Below are 20,990 nucleotides of genomic sequence, written 5' to 3'. Positions count from 1 at the left end.
AAAAACTCAAAATCCTATCAGGACTTACAGTTTAGACTAACTTAAAACTTAACTAGAACTTAAAAATGGCTTCACACGAATAGAAATTCAATTGAAACACGTGGGAAAAAAATCCTAAGTTTTAAGTGATGTGTGTTATCAAGCGTAACGGCATATATATATATATGTATATATATATATATATATATATATATATATATATATATATATATATATATATATATATATATATATAAAGGTTTTTTGAGTGAAAGCAGTGAATTTGTCTTTTTTTTTATTCTAATTACATCTGAGATGCAATTGTTGGCTGTTTTCACCAACATACATCGAAAATAAAGACATTGATTGACTGAAAATGGTTCAAGATTAGATGAAATGTCTTGTTATCTCATGTATATTTATAATTGCTCTTCACCTAAAAATATATTTGTTTTATCTGATTACTTGATTAATCGATAGAATTTTCAGTCGATTACTTGATTACTAAAATATTCGATAGCTGCACTTTACAGTGCAATGTTTTCACAGATCAAATAAAGCCTGTATGTTAGACACGTTAGCCACTCATCGACAGTGGTCTTAATAGAAACCTAGCCCTCCGCAGGGCTAACGTTGCGTACGTGAGTGAGTGACAGTAATGTTAATCTTATTTATTAGCGCTGAGAAGTGTACTGCTTTAAGATGGCGGCTGTTTACTAACACCGCTAACCTGTCATTTCGCATCTAGTTTAACATACATGTGATATCTATGAGATGCATCAGATGCTACCTTCTACCACCGCATCGTGCGGGCTAGTTTTTAGCAACGACGGCGTAGTTTGTAGCGGCTGTTGGCTGTAGAAAGGTTTTTTATATTTTTTTTATTGCTTCTTCCTTCTACTCACGCGACATCAGCGCGTTATCCCGCATTAAAAGTAGTCCGGGCAAAACGTGATGCTTAGAGCTGGCAAAATTAAACGATTCCTCGAGGTGAATAAAATTACTCGGATCAGTTTTTAAACTCGAGTTACTCGAGTTGCTCGAGTATTCGTTTCAGCTCTAATGTTAACCCAACCATCGCCTGACGCACCATAGAACAATGTTGTTTCAACGTCACTTTCAGGTTTCATCGGTATTTGCAATGTTGATTCAACACTGTTTATTTTCAAATATTTCAATGTCAACCATACTGACGATTTTGATGAAATATCAACGTTTATTCAACGTCAGTTTGCTATTTGGGCTGTCATCTTGGTTTGAACCGTTTTTTTTGTGGTCATTTTCCTTTTCTGCAGACGTCTTTCAAATCTTTGAAAATTCAAACCCTAAAAGCCAATTTTATGTAAAAACATGAACTTTAAGTGCCTGTGACACAAAAAAGCATGTTTATTTCAAATTACACGCTGTATTTTATGCTCCTGAATGAAATGGACCGTTTTCATGTGTGTGGAAGCAATCGATATATTTATTAAATTTTTTGAATCCCGCGCTACAAAAATGAGAGACTTCCGGCCACAGTCTCGGATTGAGGAAAACCGCGAATGTGACGTCAGCGAACTGATCATTTTCACACTACAGCCATTACTATCGTATGCACAAGGACTGCGGATTCATCTGATTTTGCAGATTAATTCGTTTATTTTTTACGTCACGCCAGCCCAATGTGCTGCAGGCTTTTGTTGCTATACCAGGGAGAGTGGTGTGAGGCTTTTTGGATTTCCAAAAGATCCTGTTCACTGCGAATTATGGGCAAAACAAGTCCGACAATGAAGAGACCATTGGACAGATGACTAAATGAGTAAGCTACTGTACGTGTTTTATGTCAAATACTGGGATCATGGCAAACTTTTTAATAAGAAGGTGGCTTGCATTGCACCACCTTTTTAAACTAGCTTTTAACTTATAATTATTTTCTTTGTTTTGTTCTATTCAAGTTGTTTGCTGTTTTTTGTTCCTACTATAAAGCGTCTTTGAGCATTGGCAAAAGCGCTCTACAAATAAAATGTATTATTGTTATTTTTTAGGTGACAATGCACTAAGAAGGCCACTCGGCCAACGACCGGTGGCTTGATGCACATCATGGTCACCGGCCGACAAAGGCGTGCCCGCCTATATAGCACTATCCTCGGCTTGGGCCTGGGAGCCTCCAACTCTCGTCTCTGGTTCTCGATTGTATCTAGACTTCGACCAACCTCGGCCCTCTTCTCATGCCCGCCTATAGAGCGCTAACTTCGGCTTGGCCCGGGGAGCCGCCCGCTCTCGTCTCCAGTTCTCGATTGTGTCGAGACTTCGACCCCCCTCAGCCCTCTTCACATGCCCGCCTAGAGAGCGCTATACTCAGCTTAGGCTTGGGTAGCCACGCGCTCTGACGTCAGCCGGTTTGTCCACCGAGAATGCGCCGTTTTTGGCGTTCATTCCCCTCTGCGTCCCCAGCGACGAGCATTGCCTGCCTTCCAGGGCCGCAGGAGAATGACGAGCCAAACCTTGCTCGTCGCCAGGGGCTGGGAGATCAGTGAAGACAATCAACCCCGCCGCCGTGTGTGACATGAGTCGGGGTATATTTGTTTGATTTTTCGTTTTCGAAAGGCAAGGAAAAGACTTGGAAAAGCTGCTCGGTTTGGGTTAGCATGTCGCCTTGCTCTCATGCCTCCTGTTTTGTTTACGAACTGCCCTTCGTCTCCGAAGCCGGGGCAGGGAAATTGCAAAAGCCGGTGGCATAAAATACCATCGGGAGGTTTAGGAAGTCGGCAGTTTTGAACATTATGCAGTAATTCAGCCCTATCGTACTGAATAAATACATTTTTAATATTTCATATTCCATTTAACACAAGACTGTTATTTGTCATGACCATACAATTTATTTAGCAATTGGGGAAAAATACTTCGATAAAAAGAATATCCTGTAATAATATTGGAGTAGAAGTATACATTGATGACATTTTGCTGCTCTCTGTCACATTTTCCTCTTTCTGAATCTTCCCCATTGGGCTGCATTCTAAATCAGCTTAAATCGTTATACTGCCGACGTCGTCACCCAGATGGAGGCACTAGAGCGCCACAATGACAGGCAGGGCTAAACGACAGATTAAGACTCATTTCTCATCATCTGTGCTTTGCCAAATTGTTCTATATATTCAAATCGTCCCAAAATATGATTTTAATTTACATAATAATGCTATTTAAGATTTGTTATCATGTCACAGGCACTTAAATTTAATTGTCTGTCACAGCAAGAGCCACAAAAAGTCAGAACCAATGCTTGCATGCATGTCAGCCATTTGTGTTTGAAACATTCACTTTTATTTTTCTACAAAGCATTTAGTCTTTTTTGCCATGTCTTTGGCTTTGATCTGTGTTGAAAATTCTCTCAAAAGCCATTTTCACCTACCATTATGAAAAGATTGTCTATCATGGCTCGTTCCACAAATAAATATGAGGTATCCAAAAAGATGTAGGAAAATAGCCATTTTGGTTTGGGAACATTCTCTTTTGGATATTTTGGGACCAACTTCAAAAAAACATCAGACCCACAAAAAGTTTCAATACCCATATTCAAAAGACATTTTTTACCTTTTCAAAAGATTCCCTCAAAGACCAACTTATTCTGGAGATTTTTTTCCATTGCGACCAAATCTGAACATTGTACAGTATACTCGTTGGTAACTAGGGTTGGGCATCGAGCATCGATTGCATCCGGGACCAACACTCCAATTCTATCGGAACCGTTCGAATTTTTAAATATCAATACCATGTTTTGATGCCCTGACTGCCGATCGGAAAAAAATATCTGTCGAACACAATGAAGAAGAAGCCACATGAAGCATTTGTTCGTGCATTGCAACTTGATTTCAACCATGGACATGGTGCGGCGGCGCTCAAAAGTTTGGCTCAATATCGCAAAGAAAAATGACCAGTCAGCTCTATGCAACATTTGCAACACAGCTATATCATGCAAAAGTGGCCGCACGACCAATATGATTAAACACCTCTGGCATCATGGAATACAAGTGCCAAGTAGTGCATAGCTGAGTGCCATGTATTTGAGACACTGCACCGGTCCTCTAACCAGTGAGAACCAGGTAAGTAAAATAATAAATTACGTCTGTCCTCTGCTGACCCCGTGACCCGACCCCAGATTAAGCGGTAGATGATGGATGGATGGATGGATGGATGGATGGATGGATGGATGGATGGATGGATGGATGGATGGATGGATGGATGGATGGATGGATGGATGGATGGATGGATGGATGGATGGATGGATGGATGGATGGATGGATGGATGGATGGATGGATGGATGGATGGATGGATCATTTTTCTCAACAAAAACTGTTTCTGATTTTATTCTGTCTCCGCTGCTAATCTAGACTGGATTTTACAGTTGTTTGTTTGTTTGTTTGTTTGTTTGTTTGTTTGTTTGTTTGTTTGATACTCTGCACCAGGTTAGCCCATCAGTGGGAGCTCAAAAACATGTCAATGTGCCTGCAGCATGAGACACTGTAAACCATAGCCAAAAGAATATGCGTAAATGTTTTCTCCCTCAGCTTTTGAAAAATAAACATCTTTGTGAAAGTGCACTCCTGTGGAAAAAAAACATCATATTCAAGTTCAAAGACTGATATTTATATACAGGTTTTAAAAAACTGTGAGCATTTAGTTAATATATAGAATATAGTTAATTGAAAGTTCATATAATTTAAAAAATAATTGTGAGTTTAAGAAATTAATATAAGCTATGCAATTTTTTGACCCTGCCAATCAAAAGAATTGGTATCGATAATCGTTTGGAACCAGAATCGAAACGTGGAATCGGAATCGGAACCGTTCAAATTCCAACGATGCCCAACTCTATTGGTAACACAAAATTACCAAACTATTCACTTCTCATGTGTTACCGTTTGTTCAGATGGTGCACTAACTTGGAAAGTTCCCCATTAAATGTGTAGTAAAACTCAGCACGAACTCTTTGAAAATTCAGTCCCGGAAACCAGTTTAACATAGCAACAAGAAATTTGGGAGGCATGTCTATTATTGGTAGGAGTCTCACAAACCTATTCTGTAAAACACAAAGTAAGTCGGACAAAGAAGAAGACGAGGTTTGACAACTTGATCATTCATATACAGAATAGTAGCAATTCTGGCAAGTAATATTTTTTTAAATCCAGCCCCAGAAGCCAGTTACATATTGCCAAAAGACTCTCAGTAGACTATCTATCATTAATGAAACCACAAACATGTCTCAAAGCCCATGAAGTAGAACTCAGAGGCACTCTGGCAAATTGGTTCGAAGCAGTTTAACCACTTGAACAATAAATTATTGTAGCAACTTGGGCTGTTAGTACTTTTGAAAATTCAGCTCCCAAAGCCAGTATACGAAGGCAACATGATTTTTGGTAGCAATGTCTAGCATGAGTAGACCCATAAAAAAGTCTCAAGAAGTCACACTTGAAAAGACACAGGAGGTCTGCCAGGTTTGTTTGAAACACTAGGAACTAGGAGTGGGAAACTCTTATTACCTCACGATAAGATACGATTTGCGATACAAAGCTCACGGTAACGATGATCTGACGATAAGGCGATACAACGATTATCGATACATTGGTCAGGAAATCATTCTAGGATATTCTACAAACAACTAATGAACAGAAAAACATGCTTTTGCTGTGAATTGGAATGATTTTGTAACTAGTAGACGTCCAATCCGTTTTAAGGCCACCCTCCCCCTTTAAACGGATTGAACGTCTATGACCGGTAGTGGCAGCCAATGCCAGTCAATGAGGTAATTTTGGGCCATTTAAGGTCATTTACCTGTTGATTTTCAGTTACTTCCTGTTGATTTTGGGGTATTTCATAGGTCTCTTCCTGTTTATTTTGAGTAACAGAACAGGAAGTGACCTGGGAATCACCCAAATGAATAGGAAGTGACTCAAACTCAACAGGAAATGACCTGAAAATTAGCCTGGAACACTAGAATCACCATTGTTCCAGCTATTGAGTTTGGTCACCATTCAGCAGATAAAACTTCCAGGGCGGAGCAAGCCACAGCAAACAGACAGCGGAGTGGACCAATCAGCAACGGGCGGACGTGACGTTAGTAAAGCGACGAGGACAGAGGACGAGGGACTTGCGCGCGGAAGTAAACATACGAGGAGAGCGGAGTTTATTCAACATGGCTAGCGCGAGACAGACTGTTGTCAATGACTAGTGGCGATGTGTTTTTGGTCATTTAAAACTAATTTTACCGTGGATTGGAACATATTCTTGGATCTCCTGTTCGCCATCTGTGTTGTTGTGGCGACGACTTCCGACGCGGAAGAGTGACGAGAAGAGCTCGTTAAGAAAACGTCACGCAAATAAACGACTCTGATTGGACGGTTGATTTTGTTCTTGCTCGAGAGGCCATTAAAGACCAAATGTGAAATAAGGTTGGCCAACCATGTTTTTGAATAATATCAATGGCTAAACAATTATAAGCATATTTTCTTTTTTTTTTCTTTTTTTTTTTTAACGCAACCCTTCCAGATTCTTTGTTTAACCTATAGCAACGCCCTTGACAACGAAAATGCTTTTCTTCAACAATCTTCGGAAATCTTTGGAAATGACGTCGCACAGAGAACTGCGAGAGAAGTCCGCTATAGCAGGGGTCTCCAACCCAGTCCTCAAGGCCCACTGTGGGTCCTGGTTTTTGTTCCAGCCGATTTAGCAGAGACAGTTGAACCAATGAGGCTTCTGCTCAAACAAGCCATACCTGACTGCAATCAACTGATTGCACTTGTAAAACACCAGATTGGGGAAGAAGTGTCGTCATCTTGTTTGGTAGGAATGAAATCCTGCACCCACAGTGGGCCTTTGTGGAATAGGCTGGGGACCCCTGCGCTATAGAACAGTATTGCTTCATTGCTTCTCGGTAAGATGCAACGGCGGTGTGTGGCGATGTATTGTTTTCAATCTAAAGAAAAGTTGTATGAATGGCCAAAGGATAGCAGGGCACGTACGTAATTAAATCTTTCGTTCGCACGAAGCGAATGAATTTCACGCCATCATCGAGTGGTGTTCTCTGCTACAAACACTTCGAAGATGCCTGCTTCCTCAACCGGTCTGCTTATGACCAAGGATTTGAAAAAAAGTAAGTGGGATTTTTGGATAGATGACTGATGACTTTGTCAAAGCACAGCTGCCAACTGTTGTGGAATGAACAGTAGAAGGTAGCGACGTTAGCCGAAAGGTAACTCGAGGCAAAACCCCGATCGTGTTGTGGAATGAACAGTAGAAGCTAACTCGTGGCAATCCCCGATCATAGTTGTATTGAGTTCATTTTGCCTACACTTAAAAATTCGTCAAAACTTTTCTTTTATCGCAGGCAATAGTAGGTGGTTTATTTACCTGACCTGTTTCGGCAAACACTTCCGCCTTCGTCAGAGGGTCCGAAGGTGGAGGTGTTCGCCGAAACATGTCAGGTAAATAAAAGCTAACTTCGCTAGCTTCTACTGTTCATTCCACAACATGATCGGGGATTCTTCAAAACCTTTCTTTTATCCCAAGCAATAGTAGGTGGTTTATTTACCTGACAAGCTTCAAATCATAAAAACTATAACAGCATATATCTTATCAATCTTGTAATCTCGATGGGTCTTGTCTCCATTCCATGTCAGGTAGTCTGGGCACAGTTGCCACGTTTACATGGAGCCAAATATTCCAATTACAATCGGAATATTTGTTCAAACCAAATAAATGTGTTCCATATAAACACCTCATTCGGAATGAACAGGCCCAAACCGAATGGAATTTCATTCCGATTCACAGGGGTGGAATATTCCTTTTCCCAAACCGATTAGAAGTAAAATTATATCACGTAAACAGGGAAGCGGAATGGTGTCTGGTTGCGTTCTTTCTGCACATGCTCCGTACTGACGTGGTGACGTCACTTTGTGACGTAAGTAACGTCACTTGCAACATGGCTTCCAAGCACAGCGCACCTAATTGGAGTCCGGCGGAAAGATTGTATTAAATTCAAACTTTAAAAGAATTGAATATAATTGCTCGCTTAGACGGGCGTAAAACGAGGAACAGTGAACTATTTAAAAAAGTTCACGAGAGGTTACACGAAGCCGGAATAGACCGGAGCGTTGACCAGATTAGAAACCGGTGGAAAACCGGCTACTACAAGGCAAAAGAGCAAAACAGCAGAAGCGGATACGACCCCACAAACACAACAAGTGGGTTAAAGTTAAAACAGCAGCACTCCGACGATCGATCTCCATGTTTTGCAACGTGACGCTTTGTTTTGATTAATCTGCGCATGTCAGACGGCAGTTGTCAAACGTCCTTTCGGAATAAAGGCAGTCACATGTAAACGCTGGATCGGAATAGATGAAGTGACATGTAAACAGCTGATCTGAAATTTCCATTCGGAATGATTTGAATCGGTATGAATAAAAGTCAGCATGTAAACGTGGCTAGTGTTTGCGTCCTGATTAGTGTCTGGCTAATACAAGTACGGTCCAACATAAAATTCCAACCTCCCCCTCGTCCTCCAACTTTTCAAAAACTTGGATCTCCTCAGTTGCGCTCGATCTATCGCTTATAACGCTGTTTGAATCTTTGTTTGAAGGGCTTTGTGTAGCGGCCGTATGGAGCGCTGCCATCGCTGTTCTCGTTGTGACATATCACTTCCGGGTTCGTCCCCTTTCATGCTCGAACTTCGGAAACGCAATTATTTTGTCAAATATACGACATATGAATTTATTTTTTTTCATGCTTTATTTGTTGGACAATGTTTAATTACTTTAATACTGACCCTATTTGGCATTTTATGAAATTACATTTGACCTTTAATGGGCTGGGTCCCAGACTATTCTCACAGTGTTTGAAAAATACAGGGAGAACAGTCTGGCTGTGCCAGGCAACCTGTAAATGCCCTAAAATGAACAGCAAATCACTCGTAAATGCCCTGAAAATCGGACAGAATGACTGTGAATGCTCTGGTTTCGAATGAACAAACATTCACAGTCTAAATGGATTGGGCGTCGAGCACCGTCAATGCAGCCTTAGAATTAATTGAGACCAGGGGTGAAAGTGGGCCAGAACGGTCATGAACGCAGTTCCGGTATAAGATTCAGGGCCAGAGCGCAGTTCTGGTATAAGATTCAGGGCCGGATTGCTGTTCCGGCACACTATGCTTTGATTCCGAAAATATGAAGGCAACTGTCAAAACGTTATGTAAAAGAAAAAAGAAAAAAATGCTAAGCTGCCACACATGCCAAGAAGAAAACAATCTACCGACATCAGATTTACATACACAAGTGTCGACAACAAGCATAATAAAGTGCTTGTGTAGCGTAATCCGTTTCCAGCAATATTTATAATTAATTTTATTCCACGTACGGCATGGAGGTTTCCCCAGCTCAGCGAGTTCTCCGAGTCTGACGATGATGAGTCACGTCAATGTGAAAATGCACGCAGCAAAGCAAAATGGCTATACTCATTTATCCGTTCAATTGGCTGACATACTGACATGTGATCAGCAGAGACAGTGAGCTCTGATTGGTTCAAATGTGCATGTTTTCTGGAACAGCAAAAAAAAAAAAAGTCGTTGAATTGATGCGACAGAAAAAGGGCAATGCGACATAAAATGGATCAAATCTTTAAGAGCAATCAAAAAGTTGAGGAGGCTTATTTATCATATTTAGTTTTATTTGCTCTGATGGGGAGGTTCAGAACATCTTCGCTGTCAATATGCCCTTTGGACTTATATTTGTTCATTTATTTTAGGCTACTTATTCATTTCCTTGTGATTTAAAAAAGTCAATGTTCAAACTATATTTCATTTCAATCTGCATAATATAGGTCATTTGTACTTATTTTTCTGAATGTATGTTACTTATATCTTTATTATTATTTTAAAAAAAGGAAATGTTTACATTAACTTCAATTTTAATATACATCCTATGTTCTTTAGTAGTTAAAATTGAGATTTGGCATTTAGTATGTGAGGAAATAAGGGAAAATAAAAAAAATAGGAGATGAAGGTTGGGGTTATAGCTGTTTTTGTTCACTTTTATTTTGCAAATCCTTGAAAAAATACAGTTTTGAATGAAAATCAGTTTTGTATGTGTTTTACAAATAACTGTGCTAAAACAGTTTTCTTTTCATTTCAGTAGTTTAAGAGGTTTGACACCCCCCCCCCCCCCAAAAAAAATGAAAGAAAAAAATAAAATAAAATTTCTTGCTCTGTAGCGACCTTCACGTCGGGGAGTTCCGGCAAGAAATTCTAGCCACTTTCACCCGTGATTGAGACACTATTATGGTGGAAGATTCTGGTAGCAACTTGTTGGTTCCTTGTTTTTATTTTTGCTTTTTTTAAACATTGACACCTTTTCAAAATGATATCTCGATTCTCGGCAGGAGCATATCGTTACCTTTTTGGATACAAAGTATCATGATGTATCACCATTTCAATATTTTGTCACACGCCTACCAGGAACGTCAAAGAAGAGACGGGATTCATCAGCTTGTGCCCAGCGGCCCAACTTGAATGCTCCCCATTTTCTGGTGAGTCAGTTCCCAGTGCACTGCTTTGTTGTCAGTAGCATTAGTCGATCAAAGATGAAGGAAGCGTCACTTTTTTTGATTTGCTTGTATAGGTCTTAGTTTTCAGCTGACATAAGTAGCCTACAGCCTTAATGATTCCATCGTTAGTTTTACGCCTTCCCATCTGGGGCGATGATTACTTTGACTTTGACTCCAACAAGCAAACAGCTTTTAACCTCTACAGCAGGCAGCAGTCATTCGCCGTCACTCGTCACCTCAGGCAGCCATGGAACGCTGCAGCTGCCTGAGTTCTGCCACTAAAATCCCAACTGGAAGCAAGTGGGGAACTCCGGAGGATGGAGTGAGTGGGCGAGCTAGTGACCGTCGGCATGCAAATGAGCGCAGCGTGCGGCGCCATTATCTGTCATTAGGCTGGGATTAAAGTCATTTGCTCTTGTCGGACCAATCTGTCAGCGGAATGGCGAGATAAAAAAAAAAGAGAAAGTGAGATCATACAAGATGATGATGACGACAGGCAGCAGAGTGAGCGTGTACATTTGTGTGTGTGTAGGTGTGTGTATTGAATTTTTGCTTGTGAGTAATTTCAAAAGCTTTCAGTTACACGTACAAGTAAGTGATGCTTTACTAGCGCTCAGCCGTGTGAATTGATCACGTCACGCTCCCGCTCTCATAACCTTCACGTATTGTCCCGAGCAAAAACACTGATGATTTTTCATTCAAGCCACCATTCAATGATATTCTAGAAAGAATTTGGTCAGATTTCCCAGGAGGATATATCGATTCGCCATTATCGGCATACCCGATAATGGAATTGATTCCCTGGAGAAACTATGAACGCCTTAAAAATTCCATCCATATTTTCTGCTGTGGTTTTCTTCACTTTTCAATTCCTTGTAGACATTCACATGCTTTTATCCAAATAGTCCATTAGCTCACAATGATACTTAACTCATTGGCTGCCATTAGTGGTGAGTGAAGTCTTATCCATTATGGCTGTGAGGAAAGGCAGTGTTCCTCTTTCACTGTCAATGGCATTAAAACAGAATCATTCACTACCAGCTCTTTCAGTTCAAATGGATGAAAAGTCTATCACTGTCCCGATACTGGACTCAACCCTCAGGTGAAAGTATTGATACTCAGTTACTAGAATTGGTTCCTTTGTTGTCGGCATTTTAACGTGAGCATTCCCGTGCTGCTTCCTTACTTATCGTCATGAAGCCTGAGGTCACAATTTTGTGCACCAGCTTCCCGCCTCCACATAAGGTTATTTTAGTAGCTCAAAGACTGACATTTATCAACATTGCCCTCTAATCTACTGTATTCTACATAGGTGATTCTTGTTGTTCATACATGGAACACAATGTGCTACAATCACGGCCAAGAATAGCACTATATCATGCGTAAGATCATGGAAGCATCTGCTGTCCAAAAGCCGAACACTCGGTAGAAAAACTTATTTCAACACAGCTCTTCATTCAATTCATCTATCTGTTCCCATTTCTTCCAAATTCTTGGATTAAACAATGCAATGCCAGCCTTTCCAATTCTTGAATCATTTAACAGGCAAAAACACTGTTAGTGCTACGTACTGAAAGAATGATACTTCAATACCAACTAAAGACGCACGATAATATCGGTTACCAATAATTATCGGCCGATAATGGTACTTATGACCAGTGTTGTTAATCTTACTTTAAAAAAGTAATTACCGTTTTGGCCTGATTATAAGACGGTGTTTTTTTGCATTGAAATAAGCCTGAAAAAGAGGGGGTCGTCTTATATTCGCGGTCTGGACAGTATACCCATTCACAACGCTAGATGGCGCCAGATATCATGGAAGCGATGTTCCGTCATGACAGATCTCAGCTAATCTCCCCATTCACGACGCTAGATGGCGCCAGATATCATTGAAGCGATGTTCTGTCATGACAGATCTCAGCTACTCTCATTATTTTATTGCAATGTTTTTCCTTATTCAGATTTGTTTCGAGACCACAGTTACAGTTAGACTTCACTTTGATGGTAAATGCAGTTATTGCATTTTTTTTTTTTTTTTGTTTAATCGCAATAGATTGGTTTATTTACATTTCAAAAACCAGAATCCATTCATTTACGAATGTGACTGCACTTTAGTTTACATATTTAAAATGTTCAGATATTAAGATTTGAATGAGGCAAAATAACATGCTTTTTCTCTCAAATATATTGTTATAATCAATTGATCGGATGTATTGTAATTATTTTCTGTATAAAAATTAATTTGGTGTTCAAAAAGTCTTTTTTCAAACTTGAGTCTTGAAAAAGAGGGGGTCGTCTTATAATCAGGGCCGTCTTATATTCGGGCCAATACGGTAATTACAGTTACAAATTACTTCTCCCAAAAAGTAATTGCGTTAGTAACTAAGTTACCTGAACATAAGAGTAATTAGTTACTTGGCAAAGTAACTGGTGATAATTTTCATGTTTTTTTTTTCTGGAAAAAAAAAAAACATCACACAATGTGAAGTTTAATTCAATTCTTTACCCTAAACTTAACTAGACACAGGGGTATTGCGGATATTGCGATAACTAGATAGTAACCTTTGCTATGTGTGGAAGTCATTTAATGTTGTGACTCAACCGTTAAAGTTGTTAAAATTGCTCCCGTTATTGCATTAGTTCCCTTCTGTCTACTTTCGACATGTGTTTTAAAGTTAAGTTTTAAAACTGTTTCATCATTTAAAGGGATTTAAGATTTAAGTCAAGATTTTGGCGATTCAGGAGCATTTTAGATAAAAACACTTAGGTTCGCTAGGAAGTTTCTCTACAACAGAGACTTTCTGAGAGGTCTACTGCTTTAAGATGGCGGCTGTTTACTAACACATCTTGTTCTTTATACATGATGCTTATGCCGCCGTGTCTGTCATTTGCATCTAGTTCTATATTATGTAATATCTTTCCGTAGCATCATGTGGGCGTAGTTTGTAGGCTCTTGGCTACAGTCAGGTAGTATTGGAGCCACCTAGCATCGCGTTTGCAACGCCGTCACAACTCCGTTGCCTCCTCCCCACTCCTGCTCTGCTCTCTCGTCTCCGTGAGTCCGTCTCTCTCTGACGTTTCTCGCGTCATTCAACCAACATAGTAACGCACGCCCTTCTCGCCTCAGTAACGGTAACGGCGTTGCCAAGAAGAGAAAAGTAAGTAATTAGATTACTCACTACTGAAAAAAATAATGCCCTTAGTAACGCCGTCATATTCTACCGCCGTTATTAACAACACTGTTTATAACGCCACACCGATAATCCAGATTTTTTAAAAATCCAACCGATAATGCATTCTGATAATGATGTACTTGATTTAGCCTCCAAATGTGCGCAATCGACGCAGTTTTCTCCAATTCTGCGTTGGCGCCTCAAACCCTCCTAAAGGCATTTTTGTACAATTAAGTAATTACTTTGTCAGAATTGTTAATATTAAGAAATTAGTATACATTTTTTAAATGTTGGAATTTACTACCTGTTCACATTTGATGTGGAAAAAGTAGCAGTAAATTCTCTTTTTGAACAGTAACATTGCCTCTTGTGTATAATTTAAAATTGTATATATCGTATTTTTCGGACTATAAGTCCCACCTGAGTATAACTCGCACTAGCCATAAAATGCCCAACGAGGAGGAAAAAAACATATAAGTCGCACCGGAGTATAGGTCGCATTTTTGGGGGAAATTTACCTGATAAAATCTAACACATAGAACAGATATGTCAGCATGAAAGGCAATTTAATATAAAAATACAATAGAGAACAACATGCTGAATAAGTGTACAGTACGATGTTACATGATGCATGAACAACGAAATGCGAATACACTGACCTCACCAGACGCTACGGCTCGGTCCTGGCTATACAGCGAGCTACACTCCCAAATGACGATGCTGGACGTCCGTATAATTTGCTGAATCAATTTCGCCCTCGATACCAAACAGGTTCACATCAACGTAAATAAATGATAATTAGGTGCTATTACAGCAATGACACAAACGGTTAGCATGTGATTGCTAGCATTAGCACATCGTTCAAACAACCACACAACTGGCTCTAAGTGTCCGATCGCGGGTGGAAAACACACAACAACAACAGAAAAGATGATACACACAGGCGTTGACTCTGTAGAGATATTTTACAACCAGAACAATGAGCGTAGGTTCGCAGCTGTGTTTCTCTCTCTCTCTCTCTCTCTCTCTCTCTCGCTCTCTCTCTCTCGTCCACTCGCTCAGAGACACTGCGTGCCTGTCTGTCTTCTTCTGGCGTGTGAGCGCTCTTCTTTGCGTAAACAAGTGCGAGTGCGCCACCACTTAGGTGTGAAAGCGCCACAAACTAAAACCATTCGTTTCAATATAAAAAAGTCAATGATACAATTGAACACAGATTGCCAAAGGCAGAACGCGAAAGTGGTCATAGCTATTAAGAGTTATTCTGATAACTAGCATAAAGAACATGCTAACAAGGTTACCAAACCATCAGTTTCACTCCAAAGTACCAAAATAACATGTGAAATGATATCATAATGTGTTAATAATTTCACACATAAGTCGCTCCTGAGTATAAGTCACACCCCCAGCCAAACTATGAAAAATACTGCGACTTACAGTCCGAAAAATACGGTATATCTTATTTGAATTATCGGCTTGACATTATCGGTTATCAACTGGAAGGAGGAGGAAATTATTGGTAAAATATCGGAAAAATGCATTATTGTTCATCACTGATATCAAGGGCGGAGATATTGGAATTAATCAAGAAGTCCTGCCCAAAAAGTCACAGGAATTCTGCCATCTTGCTTTAAAGCAGCCATTTTGGGTAATAACTGCTATTTTACTCCTATGATAATCATTTCCTGGAAATTTTGTAAATTAAGCTCTTAATCAGCAACATGAAACTTGATAGGCTTGTTGATGATTAACTGATCCACAATAAATGTCTCAAGAAGTCAAGACACGGGAAATCTGCCATTCTAGGGCAAAACAGCAGGGCAGAAATTTCTGTGTAGTGCTAATTTTGGATGTCAAGAAATGTTGCTCCATAAATATTTATATAAGTCATCCCCATAAGGAATTCCTTTTCATAAGGCAAAAAAAATTGCAATACCAGCAATCTCCATATATGACACTGCTGGTTCAAACGTGTCACAATGTGTAATTATAATTATCAACCCAGAAGCAGACAGCAAATCCCAACTTTTTGCTGCATTTTGTTTTAAGAAACCCCCTTGCTGTGAAACTACGTTTCTGCTGTCTTTGCTGCCTCCTAGCGGCCAAGAAAGCTACACATGCCCTCAAAAAACAGCCTTTATGTTTTGTGTTCCTCCTCAACGCGCGCACACAAATGATGAAGAAGAAGATGAAACAGATGGAGAAGGAGCAAGAGGAGGAGGCTGACGACACATTTTTACACTCAGGAAGAGGATTAGGAGACATCAAATGTGCCCCCGGGGGAGGAAGAAGAAGAAAAGGAAGAAGAGAACAAATGACGTCCTAGATGCCTTCAACTTTTTTGTACCTTGACGAACTACCTTCTGACCGTCTTGAGGATGACTCACTGCATGCGTGAAGGTCGAGTTAATATGATGACGACCGCATAAAACGCACCTTTATCGTCCTCACACTGTTAACATTCGAATTAGGAGTGGGAACCTCTTGGTACCTCACGATACGATTTGCGATACAAAGCTCATGAAAACGATGATCTGACGATATAGCGATACAACGATTTTTGACACATTGGTCAGGAAATCATTCTAGGATATTCTACAAAAAACTAATAAACAGAAAGACAAGCTTCTGCTGTGAATTGGAATGAGTTTATCACTAGTAGACGTCCATTCCATTTGAACTGGGAGGGTTCAAACGGATTGAACGTCTATGGCTGTCAGTGGCAGCCAACGCCAGGCAATGAGTACCGTATTGGCCCGAATATAAGACGGCCCTGATTATAAGACGACCCCCTATTTTTCAAGACTCAAGTTTTTAAAAAAGACTTTTTGAACACCGAATTAATTTTTATACAGAAAACAATTACAGTACATCCGAAACTAATGATTATAACAATATATTTGAAGGAAAAAGCATGTTATTTTGCCTCATTCAAATCTTAATATCTGAACATTAAAATATTTTAACTAAAATGCAATCACATTCATAAATGAATGGCTTCTGGTTTTTGAAATGTAAATAAACCAATCTATTGTGATAAAACAACAAAATTGCAATAAGTGCATTAACCATCAAAGTGAGTTCTAACTGTAACTGTAGTCTTGAAACAAATCTGAATAAGGAAAAACATTGCAATAAAATAATGCAAACTGGTTAAACTTGAGAGTAGCTGAGATCTGTCATGACAGAACATTACTCCTCAAGTTCAGCATTCGCGTCAATGATATCTGGCGCCATCTAGTGTCGTGAATGGATATAATGTCTAGACCACGAATATAAGACGACCCCCACTTTTTCAGTCTTATTTCAATGCAAAAAACAACGTCTTATATTCGGGCCAATACGGTAATTTTGGGCCATTTAAGGCCATTTACCTGTTGATTTTCAGTTACTTTCTGTTGATTTTGGGGTATTTTATGGGTCACTTGCTGTTTATTTTGCGTTATAGAATAGGAAGTGACCTGGGAATCACCCAAATGAATAAGCAATGACTCAAAGTCAACAGGAAATGACCTGTAAATGCCCTAAAATGAAACGCAAGTGACCTGTAAATGCCCCAAAAATCGGACCGAATGACTGTGAATGCTCTGGTTTTGAATGAACGAACGTTCCCAGTCTAAGTGGATTGGGCGTTGAGCACCGTCAATGGCAATTTTTTTTTTTTTTTAACTGACACCTTTTTAAAACGATATCTCGATTCTTGACAGGAACATATCGATAACCTTTTGGGATACAAAGTATCACTATATATCACGATTTCGATATTTTGTCACACCCCTAATGCAATTGTTAAGAAATCTTTTTTTTCCTCCATCAAAGACCCAAGAGATGAGCTTCAAGGCTCTTATTTGCACTTAAAACATCCCAAAAAAATCAGCAAGTCCAACATTTTTATGACAACTTTCCCGATCCGTTTTCCATTTTAGCACACTTTACCACTCATTTGCACGTCCAAAAGCAAACGAGCACAAGTTTGCATGTCAAACCGAAGTGGGAGCGAGCCTCTCAGCTTGCGCACGCCGGCTGAGAGAGCTCTCCGGCCCGCCGTGTTCACTGTGTCTCCCCCCTATTCCTCTGGAGGGCAAGCGAATGACGGGGAAAAGTGCCAAGATAAAAACTGCAAGTATGCTCACCTTGTGCGAAAGTTCCGCAAAAAAGCGACGAGAGCGCTAACCAAAAAATCCACACGCTCGTACTTAAAGGTGCGTCCATCGTGATGATGGGAGGACGAGGATGAAGAGTGTGGTACGATCCTTCTCTAACTGTCTTCTCTTCTGGTGGTGCGAGTGTGCACTGAAGAAGGAGATGCGAGGGACAGCCAGAGAGAGAGAGGGAGGGGTGAGAGAAATAAGAGACAGAGGGAGAGAGAGCAGGGTGAGATTGAGAGAGGAGAGTTAGGAGAGAGTGTTTGAAGGGAGAACCGTTAAAGCGAGAAGGTAAATGAAGGGGAGAGAAGATAGGCAAAGAGGAAGAAGGAGGTTGGAAGGTGAGTGAGTGAGTGAGTGAGTGAGTGAGTGAGTGAGTGAGTGAGTGAGTGAGTGAGTGAGTGAGTGAGTGAGTGAGTGAGTGAGTGAGTGAGTGAGTGAGTGAGTGAGTGAGTGAGGAAAGAAAGGAAGGAAGGATGAAATGAAGAAGGTGGTGAAGGAAGGAAGGTTATATTGGCTTCAATGATAAACTTATTTTAAAACGTTTTGAAAATTCAGCACTTAAGTGCGTACGGCAAGAGGAAAAAAAAGTCTTAAAGACCAAATGTGAAGTAATTTCATAAAATGCCAAATAGGGTCACAATTAACCCTTTAACACCTAAGCCTATTTTGGCCGAATTTGCATGCATTTGATGTTGCCTTTATATTTCAAAGAAAAAATGGTTTACAATGGCCAAGTTGGGTCCGTTTTCTCAGGACACCTTGAACTTCATGTCCAAACTGTTGTTTTCTTCACTGACCAATTTTAGTCCACATTTTGGACCCAAAAAGACAAAAAAATCCCAAAATCTTTTTTCAAAATTTGTAATGTTGACGTCCCACTGACAACCAAACATGCTCGACCAACCGTTTTGAAGCTTGATCATATTTATTCAACTTGTTAGGATAAACATTCAATAGAAAAAAATAAGATTGAATAGTTTTATGTTTGACAATTCAACACAAACAGCAGGTATGGTCATGGGCGTTTTTGGCCTTTACACAAACTAGTCAAAATAGGTTATATACAGTGCAAAATAGTGAGAGAAAAAATTATATATATCATCTAACACAAAAAGGGTTTGGAGGATATCTCTTTGTGAAGTTAGGTGTTTTACCCATCACCTTATCAAAAGTATATACCTACATGCAATCAAGCTTCTCGAATACACATCTACATAAAAATTGAAAAGATTATAGTAAAGAAAAAAAATATATAACGTTAAAAAAAAGTATTTTAAAAAATATTGACAAGTAGTTTAGTTCAAAAAGTGAACGGAAGTGACACGTCACACCGAAAACAGCGATGGCAGCGCTCCATACGGCCGCCATACAAAGCCCTTAAAACAATGATTCAAACAGCGATATAAGCAATAGATCGAGCGCAACTGAGGAGATCCAAGTTTTTGAAGAGTTGGAGGAAGAGGAGGAGGTTGGAATTTTATGCTGGACCGTACACGTATTAGCTAGACGCTAATCAGGATGCAAACAATGTCCCCAGACATGGAATGGAGACATGAACCATCGAGATTACAAGATTGGTAAGATATAAGCTGTTATTATTTTTATGATTTGAAGCATGCCAGGTAAATAAACCACCTACTATTGCCTGGGATAAAAAGAAAAGTTTTGACGAATCCCCGATCATGTTGTGGAATGAACAGTAGAAGCTAGCGACATTAACTTTTATCTACCTGACATGTTTCGGCGAACACTTCTGCCTTAGGACCCTCTGACGAAGGCGAAAGTGTTCGCCGAAACATGTCAGGTAAATAAACAACCTACTATTGACTGGGATATGTTGAAATTCGCCCCCACGGCCAAGACGCACGGAAATAGCGACAGCCAAAACAAGTGCCGCTCGGCCGATGCTGCCTCACGTGCGCCAACCGGGAAGGCGGAACTTCGCGCGTTCACCTCTGATATTAACCTTTTGTACTGACTCCATGTTCCAAAAGTTTGAAAAAGACTCGCCGAAAGCAGGTTGACAATTTATTCGTCGACAATGGTAAAAAACAAGGCAAAAACAGACAACGGAGGGACAATTCTGGATCCAAAACAACAGCTACATGTTTCCGAGCAGCAAAAATCTGTGTTATCTCAGTGTCCAGTCTTTTTAAAGTCCGTGGTGAAGCGGGCCATGCCGAAGGTGTGTCCGAAGGTGTGTCTGGGCGTTGCTTTTGGGTCTTCTCCTCTGTGGCGGGTTTTGGGCGGCTTAGGTTCGTGCGCGGATGTGACGCCCGCTATCAACTTTGTTGTCTGGGCAGTCTCTACTTGTTTTAGGACAAAGCGCTTTGTCCTTGGAATTTGCTGGGAGAGCTGATTGCAAGAGTTGGTGCGTCAATCTTGTTAGTGACGCACGCGTTGGGCTTCTGTGATAAGACGGCATTGTGTATCTCTTCTATTTCTTCTCATTAAACTATGGTGTGCTATTTATTTTATATTAGTAGTGCAGTCCGACCGTAAATATGAAAATGATACTATTTCCTGATTAATTATATTACGTGTGTTAGAGTAATGCAAACAGTTAGGCGGTGCCTACGAGAAACTGTACCATTTTTCTCATCTCCCCCTCATTAGCCCGGATAAGGGGATTCACTTTACTGTGTCAAAGGGCATGTAATGGAGTCTGCTTAAACAATAGTTAGATGAATGTGTTAGACTAATGCAAACAATTATATGGTGTGTGCGATGATGGTACCTTTTCCCTTCAGATAAAAGAACAGTTTTGACGAATCCCCGATCATGTTGTGGAATGAACAGTAGAAGCTAGCGACGTTAGCTTTTATTTACCTGATATGTTTCGGCGAACACTTCCGCCGTCGGGCCATCTGACGAAGGCGAAAGATTTCGCCGAAACATGTCAGGTAAATAAACCACCTACTATTGCCGAGGATAAAAGAAAAGTTTTGACGAATTTATAAGTGTAGGCAAAATGAACTCAATACAGCTATGATCGGGGATTGCCACGAGTTAGCTTCTACTGTTCATTCCACAATACGATCGGGGTTTTGCCTCGAGTTACCTTTCGGCTAAGCTCGCTACCTTCTACTGTTCATTCCACAACAATTGGCAGCTCTGCTTTGA

The 20,990-nt window shown here is 40.1% G+C and overlaps 1 protein-coding gene across 4 annotated transcripts in view; it reads right to left on the bottom strand.

Annotated features, from left to right (window-relative positions):
* LOC130929706 (contactin-associated protein-like 5) overlaps nucleotides 1-17,993 on the bottom strand; it is a 178,971-nt gene extending 160,978 nt beyond the window's left edge. For all 4 annotated transcript variants that reach the window (XR_009066945.1, XR_009066944.1, XM_057857110.1 and 1 more), the window contains exon 1: nucleotides 17,853-17,993. Coding sequence is in view for 2 of the 4 variants with exons in the window: in XM_057857110.1 (XP_057713093.1) it covers nucleotides 17,853-17,931 (79 nt within the window). In the remaining 2 variants the exon portion in view is untranslated. The remainder of the gene's footprint in view (nucleotides 1-17,852) is intronic.
* Nucleotides 17,994-20,990: the final 2,997 nt, after the last annotated feature.

The sequence above is a fragment of the Corythoichthys intestinalis genome, chromosome 14, assembly GCF_030265065.1.
Source record: "Corythoichthys intestinalis isolate RoL2023-P3 chromosome 14, ASM3026506v1, whole genome shotgun sequence".
Lineage (NCBI taxonomy): Eukaryota > Metazoa > Chordata > Actinopteri > Syngnathiformes > Syngnathidae > Corythoichthys > Corythoichthys intestinalis.
The sequence above is the reverse complement of the archived record's forward strand: the minus strand, read 5'-3'. Positions and strand labels throughout refer to the sequence as shown.